This window comes from Spodoptera frugiperda, chromosome 15 (genome assembly GCF_023101765.2).
Source record: "Spodoptera frugiperda isolate SF20-4 chromosome 15, AGI-APGP_CSIRO_Sfru_2.0, whole genome shotgun sequence".
NCBI lineage: Eukaryota > Metazoa > Arthropoda > Insecta > Lepidoptera > Noctuidae > Spodoptera > Spodoptera frugiperda.
In genome coordinates this window covers 12,492,130-12,510,213 of record NC_064226.1, presented here as the reverse complement: position 1 = coordinate 12,510,213, position 18,084 = coordinate 12,492,130, and the positions used below count along the sequence as shown (strand labels likewise).

The following is an 18,084-nucleotide window of genomic DNA, read 5'->3' as shown; positions in this document are numbered from 1 at the left end:
TGTTGATGATGAGTGTTTTTGTTTCATTAAAAGTTGTACAGGTGTGTGTCCTCCTCTACTTTTCAGATGAAATATAGGTAAGTTGAATCGCCTGTATTTGACGACAAAATATTCAATCTAATTCAAACTATAGCTTGTATGTGCGTATAAGTAAGTACGTAATTATAATTCTTGGCACAAATCAGGAAATGACGTAAGTACATTCAATTAGAATTTAGCTCACTTCCTTGCTCATTAAGATCTAGATTACGTTGAAGTATAGCGTTACAAGAAGTTCTTATCCTACAATTCCTAGACTCAGTATCCAGTTTAGATCAGAATGCTAAATAGCTGGTTTGGCATACCTAGGCCACAAATAGACAGTACTTGTGAATCTTTCTGTTTGTTTTAGCTGTCTATTCACAGTATGGTATCTAGACGTGCAGACGACTATTTAAAACGTCTTGCTTTGTGAATGTACTTGTTTGTAGTACTGCATATTTTGAATGAAACAATGTGTATAATAAGGACTGTCTAGACCTAAAAGTAATTTTGATAAGTAAGATATTATTTTTAGTCAATGCGGGAGGTCTGTAACTAATCGAGAGCGGAGGTCTTGTGGCTTTTTTTTGAAGGCCAATATCATCCAATGACTTCTCCCGCCTTTGGCGAGGCAAGAGGGAGTGTCAGACTCTTATTGACTTAAAATCACCCCGTTTCTACTCCTGCTTTTTGAGCCGGAGCCCCGGTAAACCAGCTAGGTAATCCGCAGCTCCGGATCAGGCCTGCTGGGTCCCATCTGTGATTGTCTGATGGACCTTTGTTTGTCTTGTGGCTAATATGCTAATATGACGTCATAGTCATCACATAGCCAGGTGCAGTTAGAAAAACGTTTGAAAATCAATAATGAACTACTCTTGTACGTCTGATATGTAGATAGGTAGGTACTAGGTATGTAGCTAATGTATGTATCTCAAGATCCGTTCCTTAGGTCCGATGTGCAGTTTGTACCTATCCCCTTAGGGCGGAGGCGTGACTCTTTGGTATTAAACTTAGAACACTAATTAAAACGTGCTCTCAAGTTTATCCCAAAGGTTTTGTTTATGTAGCAAATTAATCTTTTTGTGGTACTTTCTGTTTGGGCTTTGGGCCCACAGACTTGACGTGGGCGGTTAGTATATTAAACTGGAAACCCAATTTTATTTAAAGGTTTGCTATCAAAAACAGATAAAAAGTAATTAACGTCCAGGGATACTAGTCTACTGAAAAGTAAATTTTAATATTCGTTTATGTAACTTTAATAAAATAATTTTAACTAAATGGGTAACAGTAGGTAATACCTAGATTCTGCTCTGAATTTTAGACGTCAGAAAAAGTAAAGTATGCCATATTGCCATAGGATCTGTCAACAAAAAATCTACTCGTTCATTAATAAGAAACTTCTAAAAAAACAAAGATGTTTGCATAAAAAATCTTTGATGATTTAAAAAAAAAAACGAAACCACGGCAACGAAAGTTGGCATCGCGGTGCCTCCTGTCATGCATCACGCTTCATTTTTGGCGCATTTGAAAATAGAACGTTAAAAATATAGCTGTTACACGATTCTGTCGACTCGATGGTTTTATGAGCACACGTGAAAAGAATTCGCACACCTACAGCGCTGGAATCGAATAAAAAGAATAAAAAAATGTCTACAATTCTAGAAAGTCCTAATTTACCGAGTTTTTTCGTTTCAAATTTGTAAAGCGTAACAGAAATCTATTTTGCCTGAAACTATATTATTTTGCTTTGTTACTGAGTTGAGAATATTTTTGTATTTTACATAGGTACAACGTGGTGAACGTGCTTTCGTTAACGTTAAACTGTTTAGTGTTTTGAGGCGAAGCTGTTTCTGTTTACGCTATAAAATGGCGATGTGGAAAATTCGATTTTCGTAAACTATTTTGCACTGCTTGCGGGGTTAAAATTATTCATAGAATATTCGTGTTCTAGTCCATTTTAGCAACTATGTCAGTATCAATTTATCGACTGACGTGCTTAATACAAAATTAAGAAATCCTGTGCACTTATCACTTGCTAAATATCCAATTTATGTGTGCGACTACTGGCAACCCAGAGTATAAGTTATTCTCATATTCATTGATAGATATTATCTATCGATTATAGGAGGATCGTATGCGGGCGAGTCTATTACACAATTGATATAAGAAGCGGGTTCGCTGCGTGCGCGCATCCGTGCTAGAAATCAAATGGACCGATCTCTGTTCGGAATGTTTGCGTCATCTGTAATTATATCCTAGCTTTTGATTAGTAAACGTAGTTGTATTGAATATCAAGCTATTTTGGCTGTAAGGGGAGCTACAATAGATCCATCAGATACAAATAAAGGTTTAATGGTAGATCCCAATTATTTTTTAATCACAATGATTGGCTTCATTGCCCTTTCATAGTTATTTCTTTAATCTTATCTGTTTTATAATTGAGGAGGAAGAAAATCTTATCGAGCTGCTGATTGGTTAATTGTATAAGCATGTAGCTTTTGATAAATAAAATAGTAGGAAAGGATTATGCCAGTAGCATCTAAATAAGTACCGCCATACACAGTATTCTCGGTATAAAAAAGTAACCTAGGTATCTAATGTGATAATTTTAAACTGTAATCTATCTCTGCGCCCTATTTCATTCAGATGTCTTCAGTAGTTTCGCGTGAAAGATTAACAAACAAATACATAACTTTTGCATTTTAATATAGTAGGACTTTGTATACCAGTGGCATATATTCATTTATAGTAAAATAGGTACTAACTATAGAGGTAGGTACTACTGTCATTAGTAATTAACAATGATACACAACATTATGTGGTCGTGCGTATGGTCGTGAGTCGATTCGAGGAAAAAAACAAAACTGAAATGGTTTAGAGTATAAAACCGCAAATACGTAAATGACACGGGAAGGTATCTCCAGGTGTAGACAGTTTTGGTTTAATTCAAAAACGAAATGAAACGGGGAATTATTGTGGTTTCCAGGAGTTCGGTAATAATTTAATTAGGTGCCTACATTAAAAGGTAAACTTACTGGTCAATATAGAAACCATTGGAGGACGTTCAGCTGTGGACATCGCAATGATGATGATAAGACAAAGTTAAGATGGTTTAAGGAAGGAATGTTAATTTCTTTATCGAAATGGTTCAAGAGCTTCATATGGAATACATTGAAGAGGTATTCCAGCATTGGGGCTTTCGTTTGACGTTTTTTCCAGAGGCAATTAAATAGGAAACAACGTGGCAATGAGTTTATTCAGTGTCACCTTGGAACAAAATATCATCAATATTATTCAATCATTTTGGTCTTGGGGAATACACACTATAAAATTAGGACTGTTTGTCTCACCAATCAACTGCAAAGACTTGATTTCTTAATGCTGCCAAATTGTCTTGATTTTTTTTTCATGTAGACAATTAGTGGAAGTCACCTATGGTAAAGTATCTTAATATATGTACGTCATTATGCATCTATTTCTTGCACACAAGTACATACTACAGTCACAAGAGTCACAACCGCCAATGACGCTTGACGTCATTAAATTATAAGGATATTTCTCGCTCGTGGACTTTGGCCATAAATCTCATGAAGCACATACAGTTTAGAGCTGTGAATATTATCCACAGTTCTTAGTAATTGACCTACATTTCATTTATACTTAGATGTTTTATGTTTTCCTAGCTATTGTTTGTTTTTGGCACATTTCGTTGAATAAGTCTTTATGAACTGAATGACTAATTGACCATTCAATTAATTAATTAAATAGAATTAGAAAATAAATTGAGTTTGTGGTATAAATAAACTTGATCCGGCTATAAAATAATTGATATTTAAAAACGGGTCCCAAAATGCTGCCTTGGGGAAGTCCCAAACTATTTTGGTTATTTGAAGAAGAATTTTCTTATTAAATAATTTAACTTCATTTGGTTTTAATTTTGGAGTAAATTACTAATATAATACAATTAATAATTAGTTCCTACTTAATAAAATATCAGAGTAAAGAGAAACAATTAAAGAATCGAAAGTAAGTATACATATTAACTTATACTGCTAACTATTCCATATTATTTTAATAACATGTCATATAAAACTTGATAATTATTCACGTTTAAAAAAATTATAAAATGAAAACATGCGTTGTCAATTTCCGAAATTAATTTTAGTTATGTTATTTTATCATTCGGATATACAATTATACATACATATTTATATCAGACAATGAATAACTTCTTGCATGTTCATTCATTTTGGTTCGTTCACTAATGTTGTTTACTGATGCTCTTATCAGCGAGCTCTCAATGACGTATTCATTTATTGAATAAACATCATGTACATCTCTAATTACTTATTAATGTAATTCAGTCTAATTAACTAGATTTCTGCCTGCGTCTGCAAGTCTAGTCTATTAGATCTGTCTAGAGTTGTATTCACATCTTTGTAGGTTTCAAATCCATTAAAATTATGGCTATTTCTAAAGTGTAATTACAAATTATATTTGAGTAAGATTGTTTTATTGATATAATTCCGGTTTAGAGCTGTCGTAAAAGTTTCTTATCTTGTACGGATCGTGGAACAACGTCACAAGTTTGGAGTTGTCGTTATATTTTTAGAATGTTAATTACAAAATGTCTTGTCTTTTCTATATCTTGTGTTCGAGTGCGATTTAATCGCGAATCTTTTTGTTTTGTTTTGTTTGCAGAATCAAAAAACGGGTTACCTCATTTCATCGTAATGCTAAAATTTTATCTTTCTCGAGCGGTCAATAAACGTTATTATTTATAATATAAAATGTCGTATTTACTGATATACGGGACCATCCCGACTCCTCATCGTATACTTTAAAAACTCGAAGGTGTTGTCATTAATCATATAGTGAAAAATCGTGTCTATTAATAAAATAAAGACGAGACGATGTTATAAATCTAGAATCACTACTATTATAATAATTTACACATACTTAATAGTTTTTTAATTATAAGTGATTAAAATTTATACATTAATTTGATATCATTAGTAATGGGAGGAGTTATACTTCTGAATGAATAACGTTCGAGGTGGATCGGTCCGAACGATGCGCGTGCGCCGTTTGCCGTGTTTCTGCACCCGCGTCCAGTCGTCCGCCGCGCGCGCACCTATCTACATAGTTGTCGCTCCACACTCGCTTCGGATCCGTCTCGTTGTGCACGCGTGTTACCCTCCCCCGAAGTACTCAGCACGTGTACTTACTCTATCTCTTTCACGGGCAGCCCTCGTCCCGGACTTCCACGAACCTCGATAATGGGCCGATAAAGACTAATTACTGTGTGTAGTTTGCCATTTAGGAATCGAGTGACGAGTGACGGTTCGCGAGTGCAGTGTCAGGGCTGTGATGGCTGAGAATCACGCACTTATACCTGAAGCTACCTCGATGTATACTCAGACGAACATGAAGGAGTCTCACGACATATCAAAGAACTTGATGAGCGGTGATTTTGAGAGACAGTTTAGGGGTGCGATGGTGGAGAAGACAGACAGGCGGTGGCAGACGTGGCTGGTCACGCTGACCGTGGTGTTTGGGGCCCTGGTCGCATGGCTGCTGGTGCTGACGATAGTCCGCGAGGTGCAGGTTCGACAGTTGCGTCATGAGGTGGACGAGCTGTCTGTCAACTTGATCGCCATATCCGCTAACGTGAAGAGTCTCAGCCAGAAGATCGAGAAGAATAAACTGTTCAACGAGTTCAAGGATTTGCAGGACACGGTAAGTCCATATCACGTTTGTTTACTATCGGATTACATGATTACAAAACCTCGTGTACACATTCCAACGACTTTGAAATACATTAAAGTAAAGACGACACAGCATAAAAAACACACATTGATATATTTTTAAATTGTAAATGGATCCATATTTTTATTTTCTTTCGGCTTTTAGATAGATAGGAACGCGTTACGCTTCGAGCGGATGTTTATTTAATCCCTCAACAATACTGTTGTCAGGTAAAAATAATACAAAGGATAAAATCAATCCCATTTGGCCTTTAGGCAGGCCCAAAACAGGACTAGCCGACTTTATTTACATTGGAAACTGATAAACAACATTTTACGGAATAGGTAATAAGATCCCAGGTAAAGCGGCGGTTCGGGACGTGTCGAGAATGTCTTATGTAATTAGCGTATTATTATGATGTTGTGGATAACTCGCCTCGCTAGCCATTACTCGGTGCTCAGAAGCTCGTCAGTTAGTGGCCAAGGTCTACAATATAAACACTCCACGCTATTATAGTCAATTGACTGAGCAATGATACGATCGTTTGGCATGTCAGCAATTTAATAGACGACGAGGTTCAAGTGTTTTGTATCCTCGATACCCACGCTCATTTTGCGTACCAATAAAGTTTAGATGTTATCCAATACCTAATTTTCAAGGTTCTTTAGGCGGCTTAAACCGCGAAATGTAAGAGGGATATTGGGAGGACATCTCCGTGGGTCTAGAGAGCACAAAACAGGTTTTGTTAACACTACAACCAGTTACGAATGTAAACAAAAACGTGCCGGTGCCGGGCGACGCAGGCGCCGATCTTGCGCAACACGTATCATTTATTTATTTGTGGCATACTTGCACTAATTGGATGACAATTAAATCTTTTCATTAACGTCTTCCTTCTTTATGTTTTTATAGTTACACTTGTTTTGAAGAAGTCAGAATTGTTTTAGATTTAGCTACATACAAATAACGCCATGCCTTTTATCTGTGTAGGGGTAGGCAGAGGTACACATTACGACACATAATGCCGTTATACAATGTACATCCACTTTTCACCATTTTTTTATAACTCGATGTCGATCGTTGTAAATAGATGGTGAGCCTATTAGCTACATACGTACAGTCATTGGAAAAGCCCACGATTCCGGTTAATGGAGTTGAGTGAACAATTATTTTGGGAATGAATCTACTTTACGACGTTAGCCGAAGTTTAAACTATTACTGAGTAAGACAAGCAAACTATTCCATTTCTAAGATCGTCTCAATAGTTTAGTTGTTAGATACTACTCGAAGTTTGCTTGGCTACTATTTAAAGTGGCACTAAGATACTAACTAGACTACTAGGACTTTCATTGTAGATATGGATGGAAATTTCCTACTTTTCTCTACACAATTTCTGCTAGATTTGTATTTCAAATCAATTCTATCAATTCTGAATGTATCAATAGTCTTACCTTTTGCAAGTTGGTTGAAAAATGAGACATTTTTTAAAAACGTCACAGGTAGAACCCATTGTTGTTTTCGTGAATTATAATTGGCTATTGTTGAGCTTTAGTACGGTTGTACGCAGTCGGTGTTTTCAATTAGCTTTTGGTGGAATCGAAACAGAATATTTCATTGAGGAAGGTGAATTACATACACTTGTGGTTGGAAAGATGTTAGAAATTCTAATTTAAATAAATGAAATCTGGATTAATGACGAGGATTTATTTTTAAAAACCTATTGCTCTACTAACGATGATAATTTCAAATCAGAACAAAAACCATTTAACTTCAACCAACACAAAATGACCATTAATTAGTCAAGATTAGATGTAAACAAAATTAACGTTAATGAGGCATTGAATATAAATAGCGGGAACACTCGACACTGAGAAGCTAAACAGAACATAAAAATGTAGGGACGTTACGGGTACACACATCAAGCTATGCAACCAGTGTAAATTGATCGTTGGATGTTCGGAAAGCTCATAAAAATAAAGACCATGATAAACTGGACCCTTATACCTTGATATGCATGTGTTCCACTCGACGGTTAACGAGATAATAACAATATTATTGGACCTAAAAGTGCTACCTCACTGGGTATAGTTAAATATTTACGTTACTTTAATTGGTTCGAGAGAGTTAAAAGGGCTGGTGATGGACCACCCAATGTAGAGGTTAGAAAGGTGAATGGGTCAGTGAGTAGTGTTTGAATGATTTTAAATTGTATGAAAGCAGGTTTTGGGTAGAATTTTGAACAATATGGTACAGATAAGTCAAAGTCGAAGTATTTATTTCAACTTGTGTTTCGTTGTTGTTTCCAATTCCCAATCTTCCCAATCCTCGATTCCCCAACAACCCTTAAATTTCTAACACCCAAAAGGCCGGTAACGCACTTCTAACGCCTCTGGTGTTTCGGGTGTCTATGGGCGGTGGCGATTGAAAAAAAAACTAAACCATTATTTTTTTTTTCTTCTTGATGGCAACAACTAAACCATTATATCAGGGTCTTTTAAAACGTCAAACCATAAAGAATAATCTGTCAGTCTGTCCGTCAGTGAAGGTAATAGTTAGGTTAGAATAGGTCTCATCTATAGCATTTTTAGTGCTCTGGAAGTAATTTAATTCTGTTGCTATTGGTCTAATTGAGAAATGATGCGGTAAAATAAGTTCCAAAATAAGAACTCAAGAATCTCCGTTGACTGATGCAAATCTGTATAAAGCAAAACTTGAAATTCAGACTTTTCCAGTATTAACATGATTTCTACACAAGAAGAAAATACGTTAAAATTCACTTTAGGTGACCAATATAAACCAGTAACAATGGTTGGTACTACCAACGCGACAGACCCACAGGGCCATATTTACCAAACAATAGTATTAAGATCTCATAAATCTTTTGATCGTTCAATCCAATGTTTTTTTAACCAGCCATAATACGGGCGATGGTCCGATTTATAGGAACATTCTTTATTGACCACTATAGTGAATAATAGTATTATTTTACGGCTGTTCTTTGGCTAAGGAAATTAGGATTGCTTACGTGTATAATTTTAGTCCTATTTGTGGAAGACTTATGTTCAGCTGAGGACGTCTTGTGGCTGATATGATAATAATGAATTCTTATCCGTATTAACAGTTGTTATTTCGATCATTAGACTGCCTTTCTTTTTCTTCTCCTCTAATAGCATCTTCTGATTTATTGCGTCGCGGGATTCTAGACTGTCCTTAAGACGCGCCGAACTTCAGTGTTCCGGTGTTTTCATGGTTGTATCTACTGTAGATCCTGGCTTATAGGAGTTGCGGCTTTGAGGGGTTGTAGCAGGCTTGTCCCAATTAGACTGCCTTGTCGCAGGTCGAGAATTAGAAAGTTAACACGGATTTTCTGGTATTGGTAATAGACATGCAAGCTCTTGGTAAAAATTTGTACATTTATAATCTTGTTTGTTATTCTACCGATGTAAATATGGGGTTTATGTAAAGGCAGCCCTTTATATTACGCTTACAAACTATTAAAGTATATACTTAGCCCTGATTCCATTAAATTTTCATACCTTCGAGACTTACCAATAACTACTAGGAATACGTAACTTTTAGTACATATTAAGTTATGAACATCTTCGGGAATTTAATATATGTAAGTAAATTAATAATCAAGTTAAAATCTCTTGTTTTTTTTTTCACAAATCTGACATGTAAATTTTTCGTAGGTAAGTAATTGTTTTTTTGACTTTGACGAAAAGTGGTTTTAGAAACCTTTATGTCGGCCCAACAGTTTCAGAAATAAATGGCTGTGACATACGGACGGACGGACGGACGGACAGACGGACAGACAGACAGACAGACATGAGAAAAGTTCTATTAGGAGTAGGATGCAGTTTAGTTTGTGGAATTTGATTCTGAATCATCCAAATCAATGTTACGATTCTATCAACATCGCTTAGATTCCAACCTGCGTATTTTGTAACTAAAAACTCTCGTCGAGGCCATCAGAAGCCGCACATAAAATTCACGGAATAAATATAGAATCGTATAAGACGAAAGTTTACAAACACAGGTTGGATTGCCGCCAATTTTTGACAGAACGTAGAGGTATCGCGGCAATCGGGAGCTTAGGTCGATAGTTGACGATGTTCCGAAGCAAAATATTGAGCTACAAAGTAAAATGGAATGCCAGAAGAGATTTATATGCGAGAATAGATTTATTTAGCGTTGTTCCTTGAATTAGATTTTATTCGTTGCGATTCGGAACGACATTGTTGCCAATAATATTTACTTACAACGATGTTTTGAAATTAGAACGGCACGTTTATTTTGTTTTGTTTTCAAAACAGCCAGTATTTTTTTTTACAAATGAAAAAATCCTCGTTAAATTCTCGTGCAAAAAAAGAAATAACTTTTTAAATCTCGCTTTCAGTAGGTACGTTGTTATTTTTGGGTTGTGGCCAATTAATAAATTAAGTCATACTGCGCTGCGACCTATGACATGAGACACATAGATTAAATAAGAAGTGCCAACATAATACATATTACATTTATTTATAACGCATGATGTGCTAGAGAAAACAACAAAAGGAAATGAAATGGTTTACAAATTATACTTATTATTCGTTGCGATCTCAAACAAACTCGTACTAAGGATTCAGATTTTACGACTTTTCCAGATGCAATCATTCCATTGGCACCCACCCATTACGGATAAACTCAATGATGAAAGGGAAGATTAAAAATATCTCAAATCAATTGAAGCTGCAATTACTGTTCAGTTTATATTTTTAATATTTTGGAAAGGATAAAATACACTTATTTATTTAAAGACAGGGTGAAAGCTGATTTCAGTGGGCAGGAATGTTGGCAAAATAAAACTCTGTTTTTCATCGTAAAACGAAATGTAAAATAATCAGAATGTCTTTTTTGCTTACCAGTCAAATGAACAATCGTAAAACTGACCAGATTCGGATTACACTGTGAATTTTACGACTCGCCTACGCATCGAAATCAAATACATTTTTCAAGTCATTATGATCGTATGTTATTGTTATTAACTGTCAAACTGTCATAAGGATGACAGAACTAAGAATTTCGTGTCCTTCCCCGTAAAATATAGCTTAATTGTTAATAAATTATTTAATTATTAAGCAACAATGCTCACTCTTAATGTTTATTGGCAGGGTTTAGGAAATAATCTCTTGTTTATATGACTATCCTTGAATATCAGTGTTTGCATTCTGGTTGACGTTATATCGCTTTGTTATTACTCCATTATATTATGCGAAAATCCGATTATTTTCATTTAGATTTACATTTAAATTGGATATTCTAAAATTAAAATCAGTAGCCATTTTATTTTTTATTAGCTAAAGCATTCCAAATTCAAACTGGCTAGATTCGGCGCAAAAAATGACGCGGTTAAAACCAGCCAGTAGCTGCATAAAAATGGTGGTCCAAATTATGGTTATTGTTCAGAAACTTGATCTGTGAACCGGTTTGACTGGATTGGGACGACCAAATTTGGAATCCAGTTCTTGTCTGGCGGAAGGATATGAGCTATTAGTCGTTTACCTGAGGTATTCCTCGAAGCGCAACTGTTTTGAAGCGCACCTCTCCAAGCGCACCTATTTTATTCCTCGAAGCGCACCCGTTAGTTGCGCTTCAAGGAACTATTAAAAATATTAATTTTTATTTCCTCGAAGCGCACCTATGTTTTATTTTCGACTAGAGAGGGGTTGCTAACTGAAACTATCAATAATAAGATATCGATAATCTGATACACGTAGCGCTATCTATGAGCAAATAAAGTTAAACCTTTAAAAATAGTTTCTTCTAAAAAACCCGACTGCGTTTCTTTATAATATAAAAATGCAGTCGGGACCCATTCTATATCTGAAAATTAAGGGCACATTACTGCTGGCTTAATAGAATAATCCCGACAGCTTCAGTTTTACAATGACTTTCTTGTTTTAGGATTTTTTCATTTTCATATTATAAAGAAACACAGTCGGGTTTTTTAGTTCTTTAAATTACCTTTTTTATTTTATTTTCTTTTAGTTTTATTATTTTTATATTTTGATATATCTAGTGTCACTCTCACAGTAATACAAATCAAACGACTCCTATCAAGCTGAAATCCATCGAGTCGTTCAGGCTATAAAGTGAACAATATTCGCATTTGATGCCAAACTAATCTGCTACTTTGTATCATAGCCGATGGAACTAACAGGGATTAACAATTAAAGGGGCCGCTGACCTACGCCCACGTGGTAAAGTCACTTGTACCTAAAGAGTTTTAATGTGATATATGTACTTAGGTACTTGCAACAGCACATCAAGCTCACCTAAATTGTTTAAGGGATTATTGACTTTAGGCTGCAGAGCGTGTTATACATACATCCATACATACATACATTACTCTTGTTTAAATTAGGTGTGTTTGTGCTGGTGTCTCAAGATACTCAGAAGACTTATTGATTTTGGCATGTACATTTTTATCGGTTTCAAGTTTTACTTTCATTGCATAAATCGCATTGTGTCCATGACGATAGATTTTTATAAGGTTTAACATTTTGTAGTGAGTTTTACGGTATTTTAATGGGCTATTTTTATTTTTCTTTGAAAATCATACCAGAAGGAAATAAAAATTAGAACACAAGTTCCTTAAGCGAATCACGGGTGCGCTTCACCATCAAAATAGCCTATGACTGACGCCAAAACAGTCTGCCACTACTGACCAAAGGTTCTTCTCGGAGAAGGTTTGAGCATTAATCATCACTCTTTCTAATATGGGTTGCTGATTTCAAACTTTAGGGAACAGAGCATAAAGTTCTCTAAATAATTTAGCATCGTCCGACCAGGCGAGGTAATCGTGTCTGCCTGTTGGCGGGCTTTCTGCCCTAATGAATTAAAGAAAAAAATATGGGTAGGCATTTAAATACGGGTAGGCGTTTTCTACTAGATTTTCCCTGTAACAATAATATAATACCAGTTTATATAAGTAGGTGTAATTTAATCTGTAATCGTTCCTAGGATCGGACATAAAACAGAAATCTTGTACCATTAATATTGTAAAAGAAAAATATTATTCTCATTTTCGCATGACCTTTGTCCGCTGCCTGAATCCAATATAAATAGGTAAATAGATCCATAATATTAAAATATATTAGGTGATGTAGGGTCTAGACGATCCAACATAGATATATTAGTATATACCACATCTGTTTTTATTGGGGAAGACAGAGAAAATAGAACACCAAATGATACAATACTTCTTTTTCTTTATCTACATTCATAATTTTTTTTTTTGTATAATTATCGATTTTGGGTACTTTTAATCCTTCGTCATTCTTGGTCGATCTTTAAAGTCTGCGTTTTTGATTGGTCGGCTTGAATAATCCAACCAATCAGAGCGTTTCGATTAATTTAAACGTCAAAACAAACTCGTACTAAAGGCACCTATATAGTACTGATTCCGTCTATCGCCTGCGGAATCGACCTGCCCATGGATTGTAAAAGATGGTCCTATCCAATAAGTTTATGAGGTCATACTCAATAACACCTGCTAAGCCTATACCATCATCATTCAACAGCCTATTAGGTGGCCATTGCGACCAGCGGTATCTTCTCACACGGAGAAGGTTTGAGCAAATCATCACGTGCTTAATGGGTACTGGCGATTTCAAACTTATAATTAGAAAATATAAGCCCAGGTTTCCTTCACCGTTTGTCAGTGGTGTCTAAATGATCTTAGAAAGTACGTATAACTCGGAAAAAGTCACATAGGTAAATGTCGAAATCTCACTCTCATGCATAAGAAGCAGTCCTTAAACTTTCGCTTAGGCTTTCACCAGCAAGTTTTTCTTTCTTATTCAACTAGTCAAAAATATTTTGCAAATCGGACTGGCTTCTAAAGATTACCGCGCCGTCTTTAACCAAACAATGAATGTTAGCTTTATTATATTTGTATAGATCTAACATCCAGCAGAGTTTGCTAAACTTTGGAACAATGCGTTGACCTCTCTGCAACGGACGGGGATCTTATTAATTGAATAAACTGTGTGAATAGTGAAGTAAGCGTCAGTTGTTAACCTTTTGCGCATTATTTTCATTATTTGAAGTAGCTGGTACTAAGTTTTCAATGAATTATTTTATAAGGATCTTTGTAGGTAGATCCGTATTTACCTGTTATTCAGTTATGCTATCTATTACTTATCCAGTATTATCTGTTACTTCTCGTTTTTCAAAGCACCCATACGCCTTAGTAGGGTGGTTTGTTATTTTATTAGTGGTCTGATTGATAGTGTGTATAGAGGAAACCCTTCAATGTCCTACATACTCGTATGTATTTTAGGCGAATAAAAAGACTACTTGAATATCATGTCAAATACAAATTCTTCAAGTTTTTTCTTATTCTTGGAAATTGTTGTGCGCATCTTTGTTAGTTTTTTAGCTCCTAACAATAACAAACCCAACAAAAAAGAATTAGCGAAATCGGTTCAGCTGTTCTCGAGTTTTGTGCTTAGCAACACATTTAACGATTCCATATTATTAGCGATCTGTATCTATATTCTAGGTTTAGATTAACACAGTAGAAAATGTAAAAGAATTTGTTTATGTTAACTTTAGTATTGGTGGCGATAAAGAGCTTGGCTTTAGTTTTAACTACAAACATACAAAAGAGACAAGGAAATACCAAAAGGGAATTGTAAATCCTCGCTTAGCAGTAGTTGAAATTACAAAGAACTAATTATAACGTAATGTTGTTCTAGACTTATAAGAGGAAATCATTATGTCATCCGCTGTGTGTTTAACAAGAGCCAATTATCATCAAAAACTAGATAAGCTATTACTCACAGAAGTTCCTTTTATTAGAATACTAGTAATTGATAACATGCAGGCACAAGCACATTGGGTTATACCCACTGGCTAGCTATTATATCAATCAATAATCATTTGACAGAGACCAGCAGCGGTAGCAGCGCTCTTTGATAAATCTTAAATCTTCTTATGTAAAGGATGGTATGCCCATAGTTCAACAATTGACTATCACAGATTGTTGGAGATGACGATGGTGAAATAATGACAAGAATTGGTACGAGATTAGACCACTACATGGCGTCTCCGGCTTTTCTTCAATTTTATCTTACTAACAATATAAATGCGATTTTTATGAGTTTGTTTGTATGTTTGTTATCCAATCACATCAAAACGGCCGAAAGGATCGGGATGAAATTTGTAACAGTGGTAAATTTTATGGTCTGAAAAAACACGTGGGCTACTTTTTTATCCCACTAGACGGCGAGCGTAGCTGCATTGGCAGAAGTTAGTGAATGATAAAATTCTATAATAATTTAGACATATCAAGCGTTTGTCAATACTAATAGACTTCTGCGGTCCTAATATTATTACATAGGCAGATTATATTGAATGAGTGTGAATGAATTTGACCTCTGATAATTGCCGGAGTCTGTGAATGAGTCGTAAAATGTTATCAGATGAACATGTCTCTGTGGGCATTTTATTGTCCGGCTACACGTGTCGAGACAACATCTTCAACGATTTGTGGCTCAATTAGTCTTCTGTCATGTGGAACAATAAACGTTACATAACATTATATCAAAGCTGTTGTAATAAGAAGGGAATAGCAGAATTGGCTACAGACGTAACTTAGTAAGTCATATTAGCATATTTAAAAAAAGTTTTCCTAATGTCTAATTACCAAGATATTTTTACACATTACGTTCGGTAAATAGTTACGTCAAATTTTAATTATCTATCAGCTAAAGTTATAAGAATTCGAGGCAGACATTATAAAACAGGCCCTCAAAAAGACTTCTATACTATCAACATCAATGAATGAAAATGTATATGTGAGCAAACTACCGAACGACTGAATCAAATTTTGTAATTCTTTTTTTGTTGTGTTCATTGTTGTCGTAACAAAGTTTGTATAGATGAGAAAATCTACAACAATACCCAAAAAAGTCTAGGTTTGCTAGTTTCTCATAAATGTTTTTATTTCTCAAGTTGATAATGTGTTCAATTCATCTAGATATTTATTTAGACATACATATAATAGTCTATACATTCACACACAATGTATGTTCAATTCATCTAGATATTTATTTAGACATATTGCAAGTAGTGAGTGTGAATTTATGTACATGGACTGTGGGAGCAAAGGTGAAATACATTCAAGTACTTTCGACAATTCAGTTTATTTAGTCTTTGTCACTTTGATGTTTTGTGTCCATCAAAAATAATGATCTAACCGCCGTTCTCAGACTCGTATAATAGTCACTTAACCCTGTCCTTAGTAATTGTTTTCGTTACAAAATCGTCACTAAGGAATAATTTAAGTAATCATAAAATGTCTCTGTGCGGCAGTCAGTTAGTTTGGATACTTTGTTAGTTTGTTTATCTTAATCCGGTTAAGCAGATATGGTCTTGTCGAGCAATTTCTGCAGTGCCAATGCGAACATGCTTGTGTAGTACCTAATACTGATTGATCTTTTAAACGATTGACAGACTAATAAAAATAATACGGCGCCGTTCAATTTATTTCTATTTTAGAGTTAGATATAAATAAATTGTATTTCTCCAAACTTAAAATTATTACAAAAAATGCACTTATAAAATAAATTTATGTTTAGTGTACCAGTTATACATGATGTTAAAAAAACACTCTGACTTCTAAACTAGGTGTAATTACCTGTATCTTAGAAATAAAAATAGCTTAGATCTTTAGAAAAACATCCATATTATTATAAAAACTAGAAACAGGTTTCGTTTCAACGATACCTACACGCTTATGTACAAGATGAAACATTAATTAAACAATGTATTCTAGTATTAACATTATGTAACACATAAATTAGTCTTGTTTACATTCTTCGGTACCTACAATTCTTATAACGCGAGAAATCATTCATTTAAATCTGACGCTCAACTGTGACCTATTAATTATTTTAATGGCAATAGCGATCATTAAGGCAATAGATACTGCGCTCCAATTACTTCCCATTGCACTTTGCACTAAAAATAAACTATTGAGATCACGTGGCGTTTGTCATAATTGACGAATGCACTCCACTAATAAGTGGGAATTGAACCAGTTAGCTGCCATTTCTAGGAAATTGAGAGGGCATATTCATAAGAATAGACTTTTAAGGAGAGCTTTCCGCCACACGACGCGGCGATTGTCGCGCTGCTCATACTGTGGTTTTGGTTTTTAAGCGCATTTAAAACGTTTTTAGTACAATAAAGGAATGTTTTGATTTAATTTGTTGGTAGCTGCGTGTATTGTACAGTGTACCCACACTTATTGCTTTATTAGATTTAATGCCAATGCTAACAGTAGGTAGTCATATTTTGTTCTCTCATGTACAACATTTTTCTGTTATATTTTCTCATGTCAACCAATTTTCAGTCCTTACATAATATACCTTACTTATTATACATAATATCTTAGGTATGACATCCTAATCCCATTTCGACAATTACAAGAACTAAGTTGAAAGTGACATTGTTGGAAATATATCCGTGAAATAATAGTCGTTTTGCTGAGAAGTATAAAGATTGTACCAGATGTAGATGTTATTTGATAACCATAACTTGGCCATGAAATAACAGCAGCAGGTAATAAAATAAGACAATTAAAGATAGAAAAACAAGAATCTAATTAATGTTGGGTTTATTATTATAAGAACCATTTTCCTATTACATTAATACACCGTGGAATTTTAGTCGTTATTTACCCGCGGCAGAATTGCTTGCCATCAGTAGTACTATCATAACATATAGAGTAAAACTTAGCAAACATATTTTTTTTTTAAATGCAGAGGTACAAGTTGCAGAGAAGCCAGCGGCTTGTGGGATAAAAAATAGTTTATTTGTTATTCCAAACTATAATCTATCCCTATTCCAAATTCTTCCCGATTCCTTTCTTGAACTTTCGCATTTATAATATTGGTAGGATTAGGTATTTAACGTTTTCAATGTCTAATATTATAATAAATACTAAATACTAGCTATTACCTGCTGTTTCGCCCGTTTAGTCCATTCATTATTGTCTGTGTTGTTGGGTTTTTATGGGCAACGCTGACTGATTGCTTTAACACCATCAGCTTACCCATAAGATCAATAATTGATCCAAATAAAAATGTAGTCTTCGAATAATACTTACAAATTCGTCAATTTTCCTTGGAACAGCTATCGATGAAGGAATAACTGGTCCACGATCATATCGATAGATTTCTCAACGAAAGAGGTGTCAATATGTCTTGAGCCGGCGTAATCCGATGAAAGTATCGATGTTATCCACAATCCGAGTTATAAATT

The 18,084-nt window shown here is 34.9% G+C and overlaps 1 protein-coding gene across 1 annotated transcript in view; it reads left to right on the top strand.

Moving 5' to 3' along the window:
- Window positions 1-5,114: 5,114 nt before the first annotated feature.
- Window positions 5,115-18,084, top strand: part of LOC118271688 (protein eiger) — a 65,145-nt gene continuing 52,175 nt past the window's right edge. The window contains exon 1 of the mRNA XM_035587840.2: window positions 5,115-5,760. Coding sequence (XP_035443733.2) covers window positions 5,392-5,760 — 369 coding nt within the window. The 5' untranslated portion in view covers window positions 5,115-5,391. The remainder of the gene's footprint in view (window positions 5,761-18,084) is intronic.